Source organism: Castor canadensis, chromosome 8, assembly GCF_047511655.1.
Source record: "Castor canadensis chromosome 8, mCasCan1.hap1v2, whole genome shotgun sequence".
NCBI lineage: Eukaryota > Metazoa > Chordata > Mammalia > Rodentia > Castoridae > Castor > Castor canadensis.
This window is the reverse complement of record NC_133393.1, coordinates 11,636,531-11,658,466: the sequence shown is the minus strand read 5'-3', so window position 1 is coordinate 11,658,466 and position 21,936 is coordinate 11,636,531. Positions and strand designations below refer to the sequence as shown.

The window sequence follows — 21,936 nt, the reverse complement described above, 5'->3', positions numbered from 1 at the left end:
CAGGAGACCTCAAGGGCCCCGGGCTGCGCTCGGAGGGAGGGTCCAGCGTCACAGCGCCACCCGCGCCTTGGCACTTGAGCTCCCGCCACCCCGAGCCCGACTGGAGGCGCGGCAGGTGCTGCAGGTGCCCGGGCGCCCACCTACCTTCACGAAGAGCTCGATCTCGGGGTCCCTGTCGTCCCCGTTAGCTGTGGCCGAGTCCGTCATGCCGTCGGCGCCCGGGGCCACCGTCCCGGGCCGGAGAGGCGCCACCTCTGCAGCGCCTGGGCCAGCGCTCCGCGCGCCCGCTCGCGGGGCCTCTCTTCAGCACGGTTTTAAAAACCCACTTACTTCTCCGTGTCTGAGAGATCGTGTCCCAGGTGATCCCATGCAAAGGGGAGCCGCCAACAGGGCGCAGGGGACTAGAGGGAAAGCCGGTGAAGGGATGACAACAGGTCCTGGGAGCAACAAGTGCCTGGCTGGCTGCTGGGAGGTGTCACAGGATCCGCGACTGTCAGCGATCCCGCTACCGCCGCCAAAGCCCAAAATAGCCTGTGGCCGCGGGGCGGGGTCAGGACGGGCGGGGACTGGGTGGTGTGTTGGGTGGGGGGGGGGAACCCCGGGAGCTCTGGCCGCCGCCCCACGACCCCTCGGACAGAGCCGGTCCAGGTAAAGCCACCAAGGCCCGGAGGATGTCCTGAAGGGATAATGAGGGAAGGGGGAGAAGAAGACTGGGAGAGGAGAGGAGAGAAGAGGGGAGAGGAAGGGAGAGGAGGAGAGGAATTCCAAGTTTTTCTTTAATGAACCTTAACTCCTCCAAGTTACTCTACTACCAGCTTTATCCACTTGGAAAAGCGCATCCTGTCTTGTAAAGGACGCCCAGGACCAGGAGAGCAGTGGGAGGCTAAGGAAGGAAGGAAAAGACCCCTGGCACAGGCATTTGCTATTTTCAAGCGGAGCAAATGGGGGTGGGGGAGGAAGGGGAGCAGCGTGCAAAGAAGAGGGGTGAGCCAGCTAGGTCAAGTGCAACAGAACCAAGGATCCTTTTTATCTTTTGAATTTTCTCTTTTAAAAATCCTTTCTTTTCTATTATTATTTCTTTTCTCTTCTCTTTTTTAGCGAATATGACACACATACAGAAAAAATGCATATCTCATAGGTGAAGTTCAGTGATTTTCACAATCTATAACCAGCACCAGGCAAAGAAATAAAATGTTAGCTATACCCCAGAAGTTCCTCATGCTCTCTGGTCTCCACTCTCCCCTACCCCCACTCCTTACCCTTCTCCCCTACCAAGGTAACCACTATCCTGATCTGAAACAGTCAAGGTGCTTTGCCTGGCATGCTGGCACAGACTTCTTTTGCTCATCACTACTTTGGTGAGGTCCACCATTGTGCCATGTGTAATTACACATCACCCATTTTCACTGCTGCAACTTATTGACCTGTTCCACTGATGATGACTATTTGCATAGTTTGCACCTAGTGACTACTATGGACACTTGTGCTATGAAAATTCTACCAGACATCCTTTGATTAATCCATGAACACTTTTGGAAATAAAGTTAGAAGTAGGTTTGCTGAACCACAGAATGCAAGAACATTCTTGATAAACACTGCTGGATGGTTTCCTAAGGTCAATATACATCCCCTCCTCTTGTTTCTTTAAAAAATAGTGAAAACTGTTTATCTTCACAATTTGGTTAACTTCTCTTTGTTTTCTGGGCCTTCTCTTTAGTTAATACCATTTGTGTCCTGTCTTGCCTTACTTATAAATACATTTTTGTTTCATAGCTTTATGAGAACTAATTAATTGCTTAATAAGAAAAATACGTAATAGAACTATGTGCCAGAGAGATATGCTAAACACTTTAAATGTCTTAGCTTATTTAATCTTTGCAAATAGTGTTAATAAGCCCAGTTTTATAAGTGGAGAAACTGAGGCATGGAGCATTTAAGTGACTTGCCCCTAGTCATCCAGCTAGGAAAGGATTTGAACACAGAAAAGCTGAGACTATGCTTTCAACTCTGCCGTCAGCTGTCTCTCTCGTGTACATGGTATAAGTCACTGTAGGGAAACAAAGACATAGCCCTGATCTTAATGGAGATTAAAATCCATTTTGGGTTAACCATCACATGAACACTAAGTCTGCAGTTGGAGGATGCTAGGGTTTGGATCTAATGCATTCCATGCACTAGAGGTTATACCTCAGCCCTCAGAAAGGGTATGGACTTTTCCCCTAACTCTCTCTTTTGGCAGCCACAAGGCAAATGAACTCCTACCATAAACTGCCATCTATGATGTACTGTCCCATCACAGGCCCAAAGCAATGGGGCCAGCAGTCATGGGCTAGAATCTCCAAAACTGAGTCAAAAATAAACCTTTTCCCTTTTTAAGTTGATTTATCTTAGGTGTTTTGTTACAATGACAGATAGCTGGCTAACAGAGGGCTACATAGGCTCATATTTAGAGAGACTATTTACCTCAACTGGGATGGGAAGAGGGAAAGGCTTCACTGATAAAAGGCACTATGGATGAAACTCCCTGAATGGTCAGGTATCTAATAGGCAGAGAAGAGAACAAGGTATCCTGATCACCGTTTAGGGCAGGGTATGTCCTCACAGTCTCCAAGTACAAATGTCTCCTCCACTCTGAGAAAGTATCACCCAGCCCAACCTGCAACCCTCTGGGCACACTATAGCTTAATCAAGGTGAAGTTTAATTGCTCTCCTCCTTGGTTTCAGGCTTACATCACCAAAGCCTTTAGACAGTCACCTTCACAGCTGTGCATTCCGAGCCAATGACCACATACTCTAGGGAAGGACCAAGGTTAGAGAGGGAGGTGGGAACTTCCACTGCAGGATGCACAAGCTCATTTTTAATAGCAGCAGAGCAGAAGCAAATACAATCATAGGCATAAAATGCCCATGTGGGGTTATTAATGAAAAGTGCTTTATAACAATTTGAGATTATTTTCTTGGCTATGATCTAAGCAATGCATGGGATGGTCTCCCTTTCCTTAATCTCAAACCTGGTAGAGTTAACATTCACTTAATCTTCTCCAAATAGCTACTGCTTTTTGGAAAATAGGAAGTTCCGTTATAGCCACAGTTTCTAGAAATCATCTCTTTTGGACCTCCCTGCAGATAACTGATACTTTTGATATTATAAAACTTCTCATTGCCATAAGTCTGTTTTGGCAATCAACTATCTCTGCACATATTTCTAGTTTTAATCCCATGCTATTTTTTAGTTCAAGATTAAAAAGCTTCATTTTGTGCCCTTTATTGTCAAAGCATAATTGATTAGAGTAAATTCTAGCTTTGTCCAGAGGGAAACACTACACTAATTTTAGCTCATAGTTTCACAAACTCAGTACAAGTTTTATTTTATTTTTAATTATTTGGTGGTACTGGGGTTTGAACTCAGGGTCTGTACTTACTAGGCAAATGCTCTACCACTTGAACCTCACCTCCAGCCCTTTTTTGCTTTACGACATTTTTCAGATAGGGTCTAGGTTTTTTCCCAGTGTTAGCGTCAGACTGCAGATCTACTACCTATGCCTCCCGCATAGAGGGACGAGAAGTGTGTGCATCACACTTGGCTTATGTGTTGAGGTTGGGGTCTTGCTAACTTTTTGCCCATGCTGGTCTTGAACTACAATCCTCTTGATTTCTGCCTCTTAAGTACCTGGGATTACAAGCATGAATCACCATCTCTGGTTCTGTGAAAATTTTAGGTAAGTCTTTACTAGAAAAGCACTGCAAAAACATGCTCAGTGCTTACTTTGGCAGTTCAAAAGCTAAAACTGAAACCACGCAGAAGAGACTAGCATGGTCCTATGAAAGGATGACATGAAAATCTGTGTAGCATTCATATTTTTGTATGATGGTTGAAAGAAAAATCATAACATATCTGATGAGGGTTTGATACATTTAGATATAATAATATAATAACTTCAACATAAAGGATAAAGCATAAAGGGATTTATATGGTTGTAAGATATATATCCTGTGCATGAATGCTTGCAGCAGTTTTATTCATAATTGCCCCAAACTGGAAACAATCCATATGTCCCTTAATGGGTAAATAAATAAACAAATTGTGATGCAGCCCCCTATGGTATATCAATTAGCAATAAAAAGGAAGAAATTATTAACAAGTGTAAGCTACAGATAAAACTCAAAACACAGATATGTCTCGAAAGGCTGCATAATGTATACTTTCATTTACATGAGATACTGGAAAAGAAAATATTGTAGAGTTAGAGAGAAAAACAATGGCTACCAGGAGTAGGATAGAGGAGGATTAATTATAAATGGGCGACAGGAAGTTTTTTCAGGTGCTAGAAGTGTTGTGTATCCTGTTTGTGGTGGTGGTTATACACATCTATATGTATTAAAACATATAGAACTACATACAAAAAAAGGTTAATTTTATGTGTGTAAATTTTCAGTCATCTGAATTCTTAAATAGTTTCAAAAACTGTAAAACCACCAGGTTCTATTTCCTTACATTCTTCCTTCAGACCTTATCTTACCATTAACTTCAGAAATATAAGATAGATAGCTCTTTTCCATGAGTCCTAGTGCTCCCAATTATAACCCATCAATAAAATGGAACAAATATTCATTAAAATAAAGAATAAAATGAAAGAAAATAAGCATATTTAGGCTGAGTGTGTGTGCATATGCGTGTGTGTGTGTGTGTGCATGTGCACGTATGTGTGATGAAAGGTCATATACTGCAAAAAAAAATGATGATCCTCATGGGGAGATTTTTCTAGAAATGTTTGTCCTACCCAAAACCACAGTACAAGACTATCACTAGTCATAAGCCCCAGCTTTTATGTATCTAGTGGTATTTACTTGTACCCACTCACTCTAAGGCTATTTTTTATGGGGATTAAACTCTCTCATGCATATGTTCTCTACAGAGGATCTCATAGACAATCTCAAGGACTTAACATTTGACCCAAGGAAACTGGAAGGTTTTGATGACAGCTGAGAAAGCACAGGTCACATGTGTCTCTGTGGGAGGATCATGTGGGTGCAGATGAACAGAGGTAAGTCCTGTGGGGATGGCATTGACATGAGGTCACAGTTTGGGCTGTGAGGACAATTGGGATTGGTTGCTAGATCTGCCTGGTCCTTTATAAGCTATCGTGCCCTTGGGTGTGCCCAGCATCACCAGTGATCTTTTCCCTACTGACAACAGTCTCCCTACTGCTGCTTAGCGAAGGGAGAAGCCTGGGAGTGGGCTGGATTGAAACCAAGAGTCTTGTCAACAACCACCATTCATCCCACTGGTTCACTCATTTCTCATTCCTTCAGTGTCTTGGGAATGCCAACTGTGTGCCAGACACTGCTTGTGCTCTTTCTGGAACCTTCAGAGAACATGCAGTGTTCATGTCACCTTCCAATGACAAGCAGTCTTAGCTCTGCATTATTTCTTCATAAGTTGGTGTATTAACTTTCTCATTATTGTGACAAAATACTTGAAATAACAACTGAAGGGAGGAAGGGCTACTTTTGGCTCATGCATTCAAATGTTTCAATCCATCATGGTGGGGAGGGTGTGGTGTTGCAGAGCAACTCACATCATACTGAACAGGAAGCAGACAGACAGACAGACAGACACACACACAGAGAGAGAGAGAGAGAGAGAGAGAGAGGATCTGGGTGAGACACAGGGCTCAGGACATACCCCCAGTGACCTACTTTCTCCAGCTAGCCACCACCTGCTAACTTTCCTAGAACCTTTTCAAATAGTACCACCAGCTGGGGACCAAACCTTCAATACATGAGTCTTGTGGGGCCAATTCATATCTTAACCATAACATTTCACCCCTGACTCCTAAAAGTCTTCTACATCTCACAATGCAAAATACATTCAGTCCATTCTAACAGTCCCCATAGTCTTAACAGTTTCAGCATTTTTCAAAAGTTCAAGTCCAAAGCCTTTTCTGAGACTCAAGACAACTCTTAGCTGTGATCCCCTCTAAAAATCAAAAAGCAGTTTACATGCTCCCAACATATAATGGCAGAATGAACATTCCTATTCCATAAGGGAGGAATGAGAACACAGACAAGAGGACTAAAGCAAGACTAAAACTCAGCAGAGCAAGCATTAAATCCTCTAGCTCCATCTGGCATCCAGGGCATACAGTGGTGAGATAAACTTCCAAGGGCTTCAGCAGCCCCTTCCCTGTGACCTTGCTAGTTGGAGTACACATGAATTCTCTCTTAGGGCAACTCCACTCACTGACTATGGCTTTCCTCAGCAGATGTTCCACATTCCTGATGTTTCTTCCCAGGGTCTCTGTTGCATCTTCAAGTTCATCTTCACAGCTTTATATGTTTCCTTTCAGGGCTGCCCATGGAATTCTGACCCTGCCACACCTTGTCTGACCTCCCAGGCCTTTCTTTGAAACCTGGATGGAAGCTTCTATAGTCCTCATAACTCTTGCATTCTGCATGCCTGAAAAGCCAGTTTCACATGATTAGGTATAGTCTTCCACCTGCTCAAGCAGTATCTTGGACCCCTTGGACCCAGTGTGGCAGTGGCCACCAAGTGTCTCAATGGTTGAAACAAATCTTGAGGCTCCATGTGTGAACAGAGCATCCTTGAGTTGCTCTCTTTTAGGTTTTTTTTTTTTTTTTTTTTTTTTGTTTGTTTGTTTTTTTCTGGTAGTCCTGGGGTTAAGTTGCTCTCTTTTAAAAGGAAAATCTTTCATATGAATTTACCTGTTTATACCCTTGAGCATGTAATGGGTGAGGTCTGACCAATTACTGAGATGCCCTTAAGGTAGCTTTCCTATTATCACAACATCTCTTACTTGACTTCTTTTTAATGGTGTTAGTCTTTTCAGAGTCCATGCCTTATTTAGCCCCAACTTTACACAGACTTTCCTGACCAAATGGCAAGTCTTTCTCCTCTGCTTTTGCTCCTGATCCCTGCTGTAAACCTGACTAAATCCAGCCAGAAAAGACTATGCCATAACCTGAATGCTGGGATACCTTGAAATTTCCTCCACCAAATTAATTAATCTGTTATCTTTAAACTCAGCCTCGCACAAAAGCTTAGGGCATAGACAAAATGTAGACAAGTTCTTTGACACAAAGAACCACGAATGGCCTCTAATTCCTGACAGAGTCCTCATTCCTGTCTAAAACCTCATGAGCACAAGTCTTTACTGTGTACATTCTTATTTGCATTCTGATTTTCTGAGCTCCCATCAGAATCACTCATTAAGCTCTGCTTACAGCATTCTAAAGCTTCCCTAGTCTCCACTTCCAAACTTTTCCATATTCCTCCAACAATACAGTTCCAAAGGTTTCTACTAACCACATGGTCAGGTAGTCATAGCAATGTCCCCATTTCTTTGCTACCAATTTTCTGCCTCAGACTTATGAATTCTGTGATAAAATACCTTAGAAAAGCAACTTAAGAGGGGGAGGATTTATTTTGGTTCACAGTTTCAAAGATTTCGTCCATCATGACATGTGCATGATCAATAAATCTCCCTTAAGGAACTCAATCAAAGAATGAAAAACTGGTACTGCCTTTATTTGGAGTTCTGCCCTTATATCAGTGAAATGGACATTACTGTATGGAGTTTTCATAGATTCTAATTTGAAGTAAAACATAGGAAAGAGTTATGTAATAAAAATAATAGTTAACATTTCCTAAGAGCCCACCATGTGCTGGGAGCTCTGAATCCCTTATTAGCTCACTTCATCTCTATAATGACTCAGTGCTGTTAGTCCAATTTCACAAATGAGGAAGTAAAGTCTTAAAGAGGCTAAATAATTTGTCCCAGGATAGTTATAAATAACAGAGCTGGTACTCTGACCCAGCTTTCTCCACCGTGAAAGCCCTTATTACTAACCACTCTTTACTGTATACACAGAAAAGGATAGAGTTGGAGGAGTTTGGATGTTATTGGAGATTTAGACATTGCTTATTGAATTGGTGGAATAAGTGAATGTTTGGCTGTGGATAAGGAATGGATAGGCTTGAGGACCCTGGAATTCTTAAACTAAGAGACAACCAGAAATAAACTAAAACAAAAAAAGAAAAAGGAAACATGGTCATGGCATAAAAAATAATTTTAAAATACCTAACCCTAGAAAAAAGGAACTCACAGGATCCAAAAGTAGAAAAGTGATCTGAGATCATGTTCTGTTGGATCACCAGGCATTTTTGGCAGGATTCATTGCTCTGGTGATTGTCCTCATTTAATGGCCAAGCTTCTACTTTAGCTCTGGCAAGATTACATTAAAAAAATCAACTTTTTCACAAATTCATACAAAAAAACTTTGAAGGAATTCAAGATAAATATATGTAACAATTTTTTTAAAGAATCATACTTTAAAATCATACTGCTCTGACCTACACATCTGATTTTCTTTTGACCAACAGGCCCATCATGTCAATTAAATAGTCTTTAATAGTCAAGAAAGGACATGTGCTAAAAAGGGAAAACAGGGAGCAAGCATGATGGGGAGCACTGAGAATGAGAAGTCAGCATCTATACTGGTAGTATAATGCTTTGCAGGAAGGGGACAAATGCCCATGACCAAACAGATTGAAGCTTTGAAAGGACAGGTAAACTAAGGGTTCTCTAATTTCCACAGTCTATTGAATTCAAGTAGAGCCTCAGATGTGGCAGATGGCTCATGTGGCCAATTCTGGGACTTTTGTTAGAAATGTGTTCAAGATACTTTCCTTTCCTGAACTTTTGGAGAAACTAGAAGACTGCAGAGATGCTGCTCCGTCCTGCCACCACCAGGCAAAGCCTGACTGGGAATAAGGCCAACAAGGGCTAAGATACGGAAAAAGGAGAGATGCAGAAATCCCAAGCTATGATGCATTGTATGAATGACTGGAGCTCTTGGTGCCCAAACTTGACATCCCTCAAATTTTCTGTCCTAATGGTCATTAAAGTCCCTTTTTGGTCAAGACTGTCTTGAAAGTTGAGTTTTCTGATTTTTCACACCTGGAAGTTTATATCCACATAAGTTAGAACTTACAAAGCATGAAGAGTGCTGTGTGTTTGAAATGGTCTGTCCAAATAATGTATACACCTGTAATTAAATGTAAAAATGGCAAAATAATAAAATAAAATAAAAACACCTCAGACTCAGGATTATTTTAAGGTAAATATGAATCAGCAGCCCAGTGATGTACTTTTAAGAGGAGGTCACATCCTGTTGAATTGAAAGTATTTTTAAAGTTCCAAATTCTCATAAAAATACTGTATTATCTTTGCAGACTCAAGTTAAGGTACAAAATGAAAGTGAAAATGTGTTTGGAAATTGCAGTCTATATGCATGGAGTTAAGGTGATTGTAGACAGTTGAAGAATAAAGTTATAAAAATCATAAAATAATGTCTCTGTGAATTGATTTTCTTTGGCAGAATAACTTACAGTGTAATAAAAAGACCATTAGGCTGAGATCCAGAAATTCCAAATTCAAGATTTTCTAGCCCTATATTCTGGTCATTCAACCTCTCTTAGACTGGTTCTTTATCATAAAATAGAAATAATAGTATTTTCCTAAAGTTTGTGTAAAGTTTATGTAATGTTATTTATCAATATACAGGATATATACAGGGACTGACCCATAAACAAATAACAAAAGAGGTATTTTCCACCAAGAAGAGGCACTGAGCCAAGCATTTCACAGAGACCATCTTGCTCAGTCCCTCCCTGTGGTCCTATGGGCGAGGTAGTTACTTACTGTTGCCGCATTTTCAGATGAAGAAGCGGATATAGATTATAAGGTTCTGGAACTGGGATTTGAATCCAGGCCTATTGGACCCCCAGGTCTGTGCTTTTCATGATCTCAATAAGTGAGCACAAGTTAGTATTATCAATATATTTAAATGAATGGCAACATAAAATAAATAAACAGAACTACTAAGGGCCCGTCAGGATATGAAGGCTGAAGCTCAGCTCTAGATCATTCAGAAAGGACATGTTAGCACCATATTCATCCTCCTAAACCCTTTCCTCACATCCTCCCCCCTCCCACTGGTACCAACCCTCCAGACAGGATCTGTTCTGCCCTCCTGTTCACCAACTTTGTAAAAGAAAACAACTCTGACATTTTGTTTGTTTAAGATAGCTATACAGGGAGCTTCCTTGTGACATTTCCACATATATATGTATTATAAGTTGAATTGGTTCATCTCTATTTTTCTTCTTTCTACTTTAGTTCCCGTCTTATGGCAATTTCAACAGGTTTAAAAATTCTGTATGCATTCTTGCAGCCACAATGTACCTCCAACACAACAATCAAAAAGAAAAAAAGGAGTGTTTTCTGGTGGAGAGCAGAATGCTGGATGTCTTTCATTTCATCAGACACTCTTTTGCCTTGGGATGAGCTTTTAAGTCACTGTAATTATTTCCTGAAAGATGTAAAACATTAGTAAGAAAATGGCAAATGCCTTCTTGGAAATGGTCAAGGGTTCAACTTATGCCAGTTGTCATTACTTTTAATATAATCTATCTTGAGGATGAGAGCAATGGGGTTAAAGTCCTCTCTTACGATTCCAGGAACATCTTTGTATTTACATCTACTTTTTCTTACCATATACTTCCTTATAAATATGCCTTTCTTCAATTTAGATTGGCTCCTGATTTTTTTTTCTGGTGGTAGTGGAGTTTGAACTCAGGGCTTCATGCTTGCTAAGCAGGCACTCTACCATGACAGTCACGCCTCCAGCCCTACACTTCTGTTCAATTTAGGATGTCAGAAAAATAGGACAAAACACTTCTCTGGTCATAGTGAGGTAGACACTGAGGAAATTTATTTCTACAGCGCTGTAGAAAGTGGTTCTCTTTAACCATCCTCAGAGGGGCAACTTTGATTCTGTTTTGTATATACTTTACACTACTGTGAAGTTTTTTATGATGTACCAGGAAGATTATTGCTACCCCCACAATACTCAGTGGACAGAAAAAGCAGAGAGCATTACCTTGAATTGCTTCAATTTCCTTCTTCCATGGAGAAGAAAAAAGTGCTTCAAATATCTCAATTTGACTAAATTAAACATTTCCTGGGAGGCTGTTCTGTGTTAGACACTGAGCTCAATGCTGTGGATAAGCTTATGAATAATACCCAGACCCTGACAGCAAGAAGCTCATAAAGCCCAAAGCACTTATGGGGTGCTCCCAGACCTCCTCCATTTCTAGATGAGTAAATGCTGTGAGCTTTTAGAAAAACACAGAAATAAAGCTCACAATATTGGGAAAACATGTTTGTTTATTTCCTAAGTTTTCACAACTGCAAGATGAAATAGCACTTGGATATACACCAGCTGCCTTACAAATGGGTCCTCTTCCCCTGAGATGGCAATCACTGAAATTATCATGGTCACATTTGATCATCTACTGACTATTATTCATCAGATTTTCTTGGGATCATTGGGGAATAAAATAGTTGTGAACAGCTCATGCCTAGTAGGTTTCACAATCTGTTGTTGGGGGATGGGAGACAGGACAAACACATAGCAAACCGATTTGTAAGTAAAAACTAGGTAGAAGATACTGGGGGAATCTAGGGGAAGAATCCTAGTGAGGCAGGTGAGGGAAGCTGCTTTGTAGTGAGATCCATAGCGAAGGTCTCTCTGAGGAGATGGCACTGAAGCTCAACTTGAAAGATAAACAGGAGTTAGTCATTTGAAGACTGAGGGAGAAAAGATGTGAGAAGAATGTGTGAGGACATGGGTAGGATAGAACATTTTATGCTGGACGAACTAAAGGTTTAGTAGTTCTAATTCTCCCACTGTATCTCTCTGGAGTCTACATTGTAGGGTCACATTTTCACCCTTTCCTATTTAACTATATCATCCAACCTTAATAATTTCAATAGCTTGTTGAGGAAATTTTTCTCAGAAGTTTTTACTCAATGAAAAATTCCAGCATAAACCAAAACTGATGGCTGCAGTGAATATATGTTGACTTTTCAGGAAATCGCTTAGAGGAAAGTATTTCTGTGTGGCCCTGCAACTGTTTATAATTTCTTCAGTTCTATACACTTTGCAAAAGTTTTCAGTGCAACCCTGTGTACAAGAGATAAACATCATCCTAAGATACCTTTGCAATATCTATTTTTCATGTCAAGACAACTTACACTTGGTTTTGTTCATTGGCTGCATCTATACCAGTCTAGGTCTTGTGAAGGATGAGAAAAACCTTTTTCAAAAGCCTCATGTTTTGTTCAAGTGATGTTATGTTTTAAAAAAATAATTGCATAGAAGTTAATTTGATTTCATTGAACTTAACTCTTTTTCCCCTTTATTTTTTACCATTTTATAACCTGACTATTGCTACTTTTTGCTCTCCTGTAAAATCCCAAGAGGAGTTAAGCTGAACATCAACTCAGTCATGTAGCTCCCATTTACACAGAGCAAGGCATGGCAGCAGCACACACCAGACTTCATTCCTTTAAACAAGCTGCCAACACTAAGGAGCAAGTGATCAAAATGCTATCTTAGGCTCTGCCATACTCACAGGTACCCACTCCTTCTGGGGAGTCATTGAGCTAAAGGGCAGAAGGATGAAAATCAGCCACACCAAAGTGGCCTGATTGAGTTCACCAGTCAACACCAACTCCTCCTCTGTTCCTTCCCAGCTGGCCATGGAGATGCTGCATGTCTGGCCACATGAATGATGATCATACAGCAACCTCATGCCTTCCCAGAAGGCCAACAGCAGTTGGAGCTGATCTCCATTGCCTGGCCATTTACCATGCAGTGAATAAGAAACAAATGGGTCCTGTGTGGACAATAAACATTACTGACCTCTGCATGACACTGTCACAAATGAAGGTAAAATATAGGAACAGAAATAAGAGAAGGAGCTTGCTTACACTGTGTGCATTCATGATACACCTACCATTTATGTTTCTTTCTTCCAGTAAGCTATAGATGCCTCTAAGGCATATGAAGGCACACATATATTCTCTCTCTCTCTCTCTCTCTTTCTCTCTCTCGATAGGGCTTTGAACTCAGGGCTTCATGCTTGAAATCTGGCACTCTACCACTTGAGCCACATTTACAGTCCATTTTGATGGTTATTTTGAAGATGGGGTCTTATGAACTATTTGCCAGGGCTGATCTCGAGCTGTGATCCTCCTGATCTCAGCCTCCTAAGTAGCTAGGACTACAGGCATTTCATACTGAAACCCACTAAGAACTGTAAAAAAAGAGGTGAGAAAGAAGGAAGAATATGAAAGAATAATAGAGGGTGTGAATTTGATCAAAGTACATTATATGCATATATGAAACTACCATAAGGAAACCCTTTCATACAATTACCACATGCTAATAAAAAAAAATCACTCCCCTCAAACTGGAAACAAACTACACGTCCATTAGTAAGCAATTTATTGGGTTCATTTTGCTGCATCCATATAATGAAGAGAGATATCACAAGAAGGATAAACATGGGGTAATATGGAAATATGTCTATGCTGTATTGTTAATTGAAAAACTCAAATGGTAGAACTCAGCACAATTGCAATAATCCTAGTTACTCAGGAGGAGGAGATTGAGAAGATAATGGGTCCAGTCAAGCCCTGGCAAAACCAATAAAAGCTGGGTGTGGTGGTATGCATCTGTTATCCCAGCTGTGCAGGAAATATAAATAGGAGAATTGCAGTCCAGGCTAGCCAAAGTGTAAATTGGAGGCCCTAGTCAAAAATAAATAAATAAATAAAATAAAAAAGGTCTGGGGGTATGGAAACTGCCTAGCAAGCACAAGGCCCTGAATTCAAACCCAGTAGGAACAAAAAAATTCATATTGTGGAAGAACACATACATTTATTCCATCTTTGTTATCTTTGTAATTCCACCTTTATAATATATAATACAGGTCTCAAAGGCTACATTTTAAACTGTAAATACTAGTTATTTCAGACCAGTGGGATCAGGGAGGGTGAACTTTTCAGTTTTTACTTCATATAATTTTATATCCTCTGAAATTTGTTTTATACGAAGCCAAGTGTTGCTTTTCTAATGAAATTGTGGGGAAAGGCTTAGGCACTCCAGCTGAACTCTGCCCCATACTCTTGGAAATCCTTCAGCTCTGTGGGCTGTGTGAAGTCAACTACATCCATCTTTAGAACCCTAACTCCCCCTTCTTTAGACTTGACCCTGGATTCAGAACCCTTCACCCATTCATTCATTCATGACATGCATTGAGACACTCCTACTGCCCTTATTCTACATTTTGCACAGCAGAGGAACTTAGTGAGCTACTCAGCCAGGTCCAGTATGTTCTTAAAAGGGCATCTCAGAGCAACAGCAATACATTATACAAAAGTCTACTTTCCACTGTGCCAGATTCACTTAGGAAGCTTCTTAAACATGGATTTCTCTGGACTCTCCCCACAAACACTGAATCTGAGGATGAAGCCTGGCAACCTACATTTTAGCCTTCCTACCCAATGCACCCCACATGAAAAGACCCCTCATCTTTCCCTTACTGTGAGAACTCCCTTACTGTGAGACCCATCCAGAGAGGACAGAACAAATGTCAAAGGGCAGCAGGCTAACATCACTTTGTGAAATTGCATTTATTGACAGAGTTATCTATATCTGGGGGAGTCTGTCCTCATCTTTTTTGTGCCAACTTGACAGATCACATCTAATATATCTCTGAAGCTGAGGGAAAATCTGAATAAACCCGTGGCTTCACTTGCTTTTTAGTTGTTTGCATTATCAATTTTAGATCTCATGTAGCTAAACCATATAATGCCATCAGCTTTCCCATAGATAGTACCTGTGACACATAGCTCATAATGGTAATGGCTGCCTAAGTTGTTTTTCAGGAATTTGGAGGTAGCTCAAACTGGTTAAAACTACAGACTCTTTATTTGGGCCTGCAGAAGTGTCTGATGGTGACCTTTTTGATGTCACAGAGCCAAAATCTTACGCTCAGCACATGCTAGTGGTACTACTTCCTGAACGTGCATACTGTGAAGAGTCATGAAGTTTGATTATGCATGTGCAAACCACCAATTATATCACCTTTCCCACACCTTAGACCACCCTGCTTCTTTATCTCATATTTATGCCTAAACCCTACCTTTGGGGAGGCAGATTTGAGACCTGCTCTCATCTCTACCTGTGACCGTGTCCTAAGTAAAATGCTTCTCTTCTACAAATCTCACCATTTAAGTGTTTGAAGGTCCTCATATACAAATATTCCTGTAAGATAATTAGAGTGATATTGCCATACTCCAGGGGAAAAAGCAGATCTAGTCTCAAGCAGACATGTCTCAAGTTTCCTAATATCCATGGCAAAACCAGGCCAGGAACTCAGGTCTCTTGGCTCCTAACAGAGCTACTTCCTTTCCTCTATTTTATATTGTCTTTCTCTAAAGACAGCAGAAATTTTCAAGCCACTAAGGAATATTAGGTCAAGGGAAAAAGAAGTGAATGGAGCAGAAAATACTTTCCTTTAAGTAAAAGGCATTTTGACTAAGTGACAAACTTACACATTTGTTTCAGGATTATTGTTTAAGCAAATATATTATTTAATAAACTATCTGGCAATTGTCCCATTCCTTAATCCATTTTAAATGATATGACATGGCTTGAATTCCCTATCAATGCTTCCATCTCTGCTTTTCTTTTGGTGTGTTTGCCTCTGGGTATTGAATATCTCAGAATTGTGTCTAAAATCAGCTGGAGATTTTCATCAAGCCAGTTCATGGTCTGCATTTACTCTGGTTTTCACGGAGGCTATTTGGGCTGGAATAACAGGTCAGTTGTACAATTGCTCAACTTACTCTAATGGCCACTTGTTTGACAGGACACCAAGCCCACCCAGTGCTGGTTTGAAGTAATTCTTCCCTGCTCACATGGTCTCTCAATGTCCTCCCTATATTTAAATGTTCAAGTTGTATCTTGCTAGGAGACCTCTGACTCTTGTAGCCTGTGATGACTTTTGAAACTTAGGGATGTTTCTATAGTCTCATTTGGCAGCTAGTTTTCATTGGGTAATTTGTTTATTTTACGTTTTTGCTTGATCTCAAACTGTAGTCTAGTATTAGCTTTCCTTTCACTCACAAATCCTGTCTCCCTAACTAGACTTTAAGACTAATGGTGATGTCTTGCAGTTCTTCTTTGTTCCTCATAGTGTATGCATGGTGCTCAATCAGTATATGTGAAATAAATGAGCAGAAATTGAATGAAAATTTCGTGGCATTTCAGAATATCAAGTGCTTTATTAGTGGATTCCCAAAGGTTCAGCGTGTACACAACCAATGTGCTCTGCAGTACAAGAGTTGCAGTAGTTTGTTTTGAAAATAACATGGGAAATTTTGCTCTTTGGAGTCCTTGCTCTCCAAATACTCTGCCCCAAAATTGAAATATAATAATTAAAGTCTCTACAGTATATCCTATAAGAGCTGAAACACTGATTTTAAGATTCTCCTAAAAGAGTAAGGAAGAAAAATACCAATCCCCGTTTTCTTTCCATCCTTAGTTTAATAGCCCTCATTCAACTTCAGATCTTACCACTTTTTTTTGCAGGTGCCATGTTTTATCTCTTTGCTTCCCTTATGAATATCCAAGGACCATTACAGTAAGAAGAACATCACTAACATTCTGATTGATGAATGATGAATGACTGTTAATGTTTCCTCTTTAGTTACTCTACTGCCAAAGAGTTATTTTGCAGTTGGGCATCAAAACCTTAAATTGGTTAAAAAATCAAAACTACAATCTTTGGTCACAGTTTATCCACTGAATGGTATGCTTTGCCAGCTTGAGTGAAGAAATTGCTTTAGCGATTTACTGGGCAGAAAAGATTGAGCGTGGGGACACATGGGCTAGGCTCAGTAAGAAACTGATGAAAGAACAAAGATGTTCTTAGCTTTGCTGGACTTGTCTTGCTCATCGGGGTATACCAGGGATGGGGTAATTGCTGGGTGACTGAAAGTACTGCAAGAAGGATGCATTTAACTGAAGAATGGGAAGAACTGGTATTTGGTTACAGACAGGTATTTACTAAGAGGCAGTTTGCTGATTCTGTGGAAGAAAATGAAATTGTACTGAGAAGATTAAGCTAGTGACAATGAATCTCAGAGGAAGAAGGTGACACCTGGGCCTTCAGACAGAGCCTGAGAGTGACCTCAATGGAACTTATGTCCATGGGACTCATTTTCTAATAATGGCTTTTTTCCTGCAGAGCTCATTGGCACAGACACTCAGTGGTCATTCTGCAATATTAGATATATTAATTCTTGGGTAGAAGGGACCTAAGAACTCACCTGGTCCCATGTCTTTTCCCTTTCACATGGAAAAAAAAAAGCTAAGATGCACTGACAGATGTTTTGTCTCTACAGTGAGAGACTACATAGCCTACCAATACCTTTTTAAATAAATAAAAGAATATTGAGCTCACCATCTTTTGCCGAGGCTGAAAGCTCTCTTCTCTAAACTTAATGGTCCAGCCTTTCCCAGAGGTGCATCCCACCCAGCAGGTCCTCATGCCGCATGATCCCATTAGGACCTAGGCTCAGTGCTTTGTCTTTGGGAGAAAGGAGGCAACCAAGACCTGCATCAGACTGACTTCTCAGAGACCCTTCTCTAGGGTGTTTTCCAAATCACACCTGATCTTCACTGTTACTTTCTGCCCAAGTCCACACGTAGGAGCTTCAGACAATGGGAAATGAGAGGAAAAAAGGAAAAGATGGAGTATGGAAAAAGGAAAATTTAGTGTCATCAAAATCCCACCTCATATCACAATTTTATAAAAAACAAATTCTATTGCGCTCATCCAACCTTAGTTCACGTAACGAATATCCACGTATCAGGAGATTCTCTCCCTCTCTAGTATTCTCTTTTCCAGGTTACCTCATCTGCAGTCTGCTTTTCAGAAACGTTTTGAGTTTGAGATGTCATCAATTTTACTGATTTGGATAGTGCGTTCCAAGCAGTGGAAAAATTGTTATGACATTTGAAATATTTATTTTCTTATATTTTGTAGTTATAACAAAAGCTGGTAAAAGAAAATGTCACTTAAATTACTTATATCCTGATTCTATGATGATAAATAACTTTACAATGCTATAAAATCTATGTATTCTGGTAATAAAATGCTATTAAATGCTTATAATAATTTAGTACAAAATGAGAAAATGATTTTGAAAGGGCAAAACCTTATAGAAGAAAAGAATACTCCTCAATAAATGATGAATTATACCTTATTCATGGATAGAAAGCCAAATATTCTTAAGATAAATTTCTGCTCATACGATCACAGTTAAACTCCCTTTAATATACTGTATAGAATCTGAAATACTGATCTTAAGATTTCTCCAGAAGAACAGGAAAAAAATACCAAAAACTTTTTTCTAAAGGGATCTATAAAGTATTTATCTGCCAGATTTCAAAACATATGACAATTACCAAAAATTCATAATATTGGATTAGAATCAGGAAAGATTTTTGGAATAGAATATTTTAAAAGTAGAGTTAATCTATAATAATTTACTATCAGAAAAAACAGAGTATACAAAAGCAAGAAGTAATTGTTATTTAATACATGAGGTCAATCGGTTCATTATGAGACTACATTGGATTCACACCCATATGTTGTAATAAATTTCGGTTAAAGGAAAACTGTGCATATAAAAGTAAAACTATAATATAAGCAGGGTACTCTTTCCAATTAAAGAAGGAAAAAACCATTTCTGATTTCTTAAGATATAATTAAACATAAAGTTGATATATTAAAATATAAAAAAAGGCTTAAGAAGAAAATGGAAGGAAGTATGAAAATTATATGTTGCAAATGTTAAAGGGATAGCTTTAGTATAAAAATAGAGCATTGATGTAGTTATTTAAGGTCAATAGTCAACTCATTCAAAATGAGATCATAGGAAATAAATGGAGGGTGTACACACAGGAAATGCAGACAATAAATCACCACATGTAGAAATGCTCAACCTGAACATCAACTAAAGAAATGCAAACAAGAGAACTTGAAAATTCCACATTGTATCAGTTAAGTAAGTGCAGAAAGGAACAGCTCAGAGAATGGACTTTGGAATCACACATACACTGACATGGATGCTACTATTTAGCTGTGTCTTTGATCAAGGGTCTTAATCTCTCTATATCAGTTTTATAGTCAGAAACATGAGGCTGTTCTATAAAGGTTATTGTGAGGGTAAAATGATTAATATAAGTAAAATGTTTAGCATACTATTTGGCATATAGCAAACGTTTCCACTAATGTAAGCAGCAGTAGTGGTGGTAGAAGACAGTAATGGTGATTTTGGTGTGGTGTTGATGGTAGTGAAGGTGATGGTGATGATGGTAGTGACGGTGGATGAGAATTGGTAGTGGTAGAGGTAGTGGTGAAGGAGGTGGTGATGGTAGCAGATCTTAGTGATGGTGCTAGGGATGAAAACTCAATTATTCTGACATGGTTTTTGGTGGTAATAATGAGTGATGGGATGGTGGTGGCAGTTTCATTTACAGAGTTGATAGTGATGATGAGAGTGGTGGTGCTCGTGGTGATGGTAGCTGATGATAGTATGGTTTTGGTCTGGGTTGTGTATTGATGGTAGTGGTTTTGATGCTACCATCAAATAATGATATCATTATTGTGGTTTAAAAAATGCTAAAATGATTAAATGTTGTCATAGTGGGTGAATGAGAAAAACCGAATGCTAAAAATTCAATGCTTCTGGTCATGCAATTTATTATTTAATCTTTCTAGAAAGTGATTTAGCTGAGGCCAGGCACAGTGGCTCACATCTCAGGAGGCAGATTGGGAAGATTGCAGTTTACGGCCTCTCTGGGCCAACAGTTAGTGAGACCCCTATCTCAATCAGTAAGCTGGGCAAGGTGAGGGGTGCCTGTGATTTCAGATATGCAAGAGGCTGCAGATAGGAGGATCAAAATGAGACCTACCTGAAAAATAACTAAAGCTAGAAGGGCTGGGGGTTTGGCTCAAGTGGAAAAGGACCTGCCCAGCAAGTGTGAGACCCTGAGTTAGAACCCCAACACTGGCAAAAAATTAAAAATAAAATAAATATCTAACTAAATATAGTAAAAGATACAGCATGCTATACACTTTGACACAGAAATTAAACTCTTGGGAATATACATCAGAAAAATATATTTTAAATGAAAAATGTTCTGGAAATAGCATAACAGTGTTATTTATAACACTGGGAACAATCTAAAAGCCTCAACAATAAGGCAATGATTGAGCAGATTCTGACATGTGAAGATGATGAATAATAGCATGCACTTATTCAAAGTGAAACATGAGAAAATATGCACATGAAAACCATGTCTTCAACCCCACAAAACTAGATGTTCATATAATGTGCACTTTGATGTTTTTAACCAAAGAACAGATGACAATAAAAATACATGTGCACAGGGTTTAATGAAAGTGTCATACCAATTAAGCTTCTTTTACTTATCAGGGGATCCTTTAACTCGTGAAGGGCAATGGTTGAACTTCAATCTATTCTTCAGTCCAGATAACTTTTCCCTACCTGACCAAGACAGCCATGGTCCCCTTCTATCCTTTCCCTGGAGCCCATTATGACCTGTTTTTCAGTCCTCATCCCACTTCTGTGTTCCTTATTTTGTCCCCACGATGGTTAGAAAGAACTTTCAAAAGCAAACCTGGATTTTTTTTGTTGTTCAAAACAAACAAACAAGCAAATCACAGTTTGTAAATCATAGGTATGGATTTCGTATATAATTTGAATGTGAGTTAAGTTTGTGGTTGTAGACAAAAAGCCTAAAGGTGTTGATAAGTTTTGAATTTCACTAGACCTCCATTTCTTCAAATGTCAAGTGGGAGAAACAGTGGGAAGCAATTTACTGGATTGTTGCGAGGATTAAATGAAGTGCTCCATGTAGGTCATGGAAGAGTGTATGGAGCATACAAAGCTCACTTTTGTTATTATTTGTATTGAAGATTGTCACTGCCATTATTTATGTCGACTCTTCCAGAAAGGAATAGTAGCTTTCAATTTGAAACCAAAGCACTGGGTTACTGGTTTCCTTATCTATGGGAGGATATATCAGGTGACATGTGACTTTCTATGACTGTTGCCTAGGAGACAATAATGCTCGCTTATTGGTTTTTGTCTCATGTCAAGAAAAAGAAGAATGTACTAAAAATATAAGGTAAAATGGACTTTCAAAGATTCAAATATTGAACAAATAAAATACTAAAGTTCACCTTGCTTACATTTTTGAACAATTTCTGAAGTATATCAATGTTAGCATTAAAAAGGCTGTATTTCTGCTTTAAACAAATCTTTGAAATAAAGAATGGCTGCTTTACCAAGTAGGATCCAACTTTTCCCCAATGATTTCCTACAGATTTTTCTCTACCTTTTTAAGTTTATAGGGATTTTTGGTTTTGTGTTTTCCTCATAATTTTTAAATTTCCAAAGTAAATTCATTTAAATTCCCATCTAGATAAACAACACTGGGGCTGGAGGTGTGGCTCAAGAGGTAGAGCGCTTCCCTGGCAGGTGTGAAGCCGTGAGTTCAAGCCCCAGTACCACCAAAAAACCAACACAACCAACACCACCTGTATGCCCAGAGGTAGGGCAGGTCCATTAGGAAGCTCAGTCAGGGGTTCTTAGTCTCACACATTTTCAATACAGACATGCTGCTGAAAACCCCTAGAGGGCGCTATTTTCCTGTTTGTTATGGCTTCTACCTTGTCTTTCCATGGAAAAATGGAAGGAGAAAAAAATGGAGGGAAGTAGGTGAATCATAAACAAAAGAGATTATGTGTTTAAAACCAAACATAGACTACATATTGCCAACAAAAGATGCAGAAGTCCGAAGACATGGGACATTTGGCCAAGGTCACTCTGTACACATGACTAATCGGGACAAAGCTAGAATCCAAACCTCAGACACCCAGACCCTCTCTCCTCTGCCACC

General features: G+C 39.6%; 1 protein-coding gene and 1 non-coding gene across 4 annotated transcripts in view; one reads left to right on the top strand and one right to left on the bottom strand.

The window, feature by feature from the left end:
* The window catches only part of Clic5 (chloride intracellular channel 5), a 157,707-nt gene that overhangs the window by 105,642 nt on the left and 30,129 nt on the right, over nt 1-21,936 (bottom strand). The window contains exon 1 of one of the 3 annotated variants that reach the window (XM_020184841.2): nt 145-536. The exons of the other annotated variants lie outside the window; for them this stretch is intronic. Within the exon in view, the coding sequence (XP_020040430.1) occupies nt 145-207 (63 nt within the window). The 5' untranslated portion in view covers nt 208-536. Of the gene's footprint in view, nt 1-144; nt 537-21,936 lie in introns of those variants that run through there. 3 annotated transcript variants of the gene reach the window in all.
* Nucleotides 3,759-3,864, top strand: LOC141410550 (U6 spliceosomal RNA). The gene has a single exon (XR_012435397.1). It is a non-coding gene; the product is annotated as a U6 spliceosomal RNA (small nuclear RNA).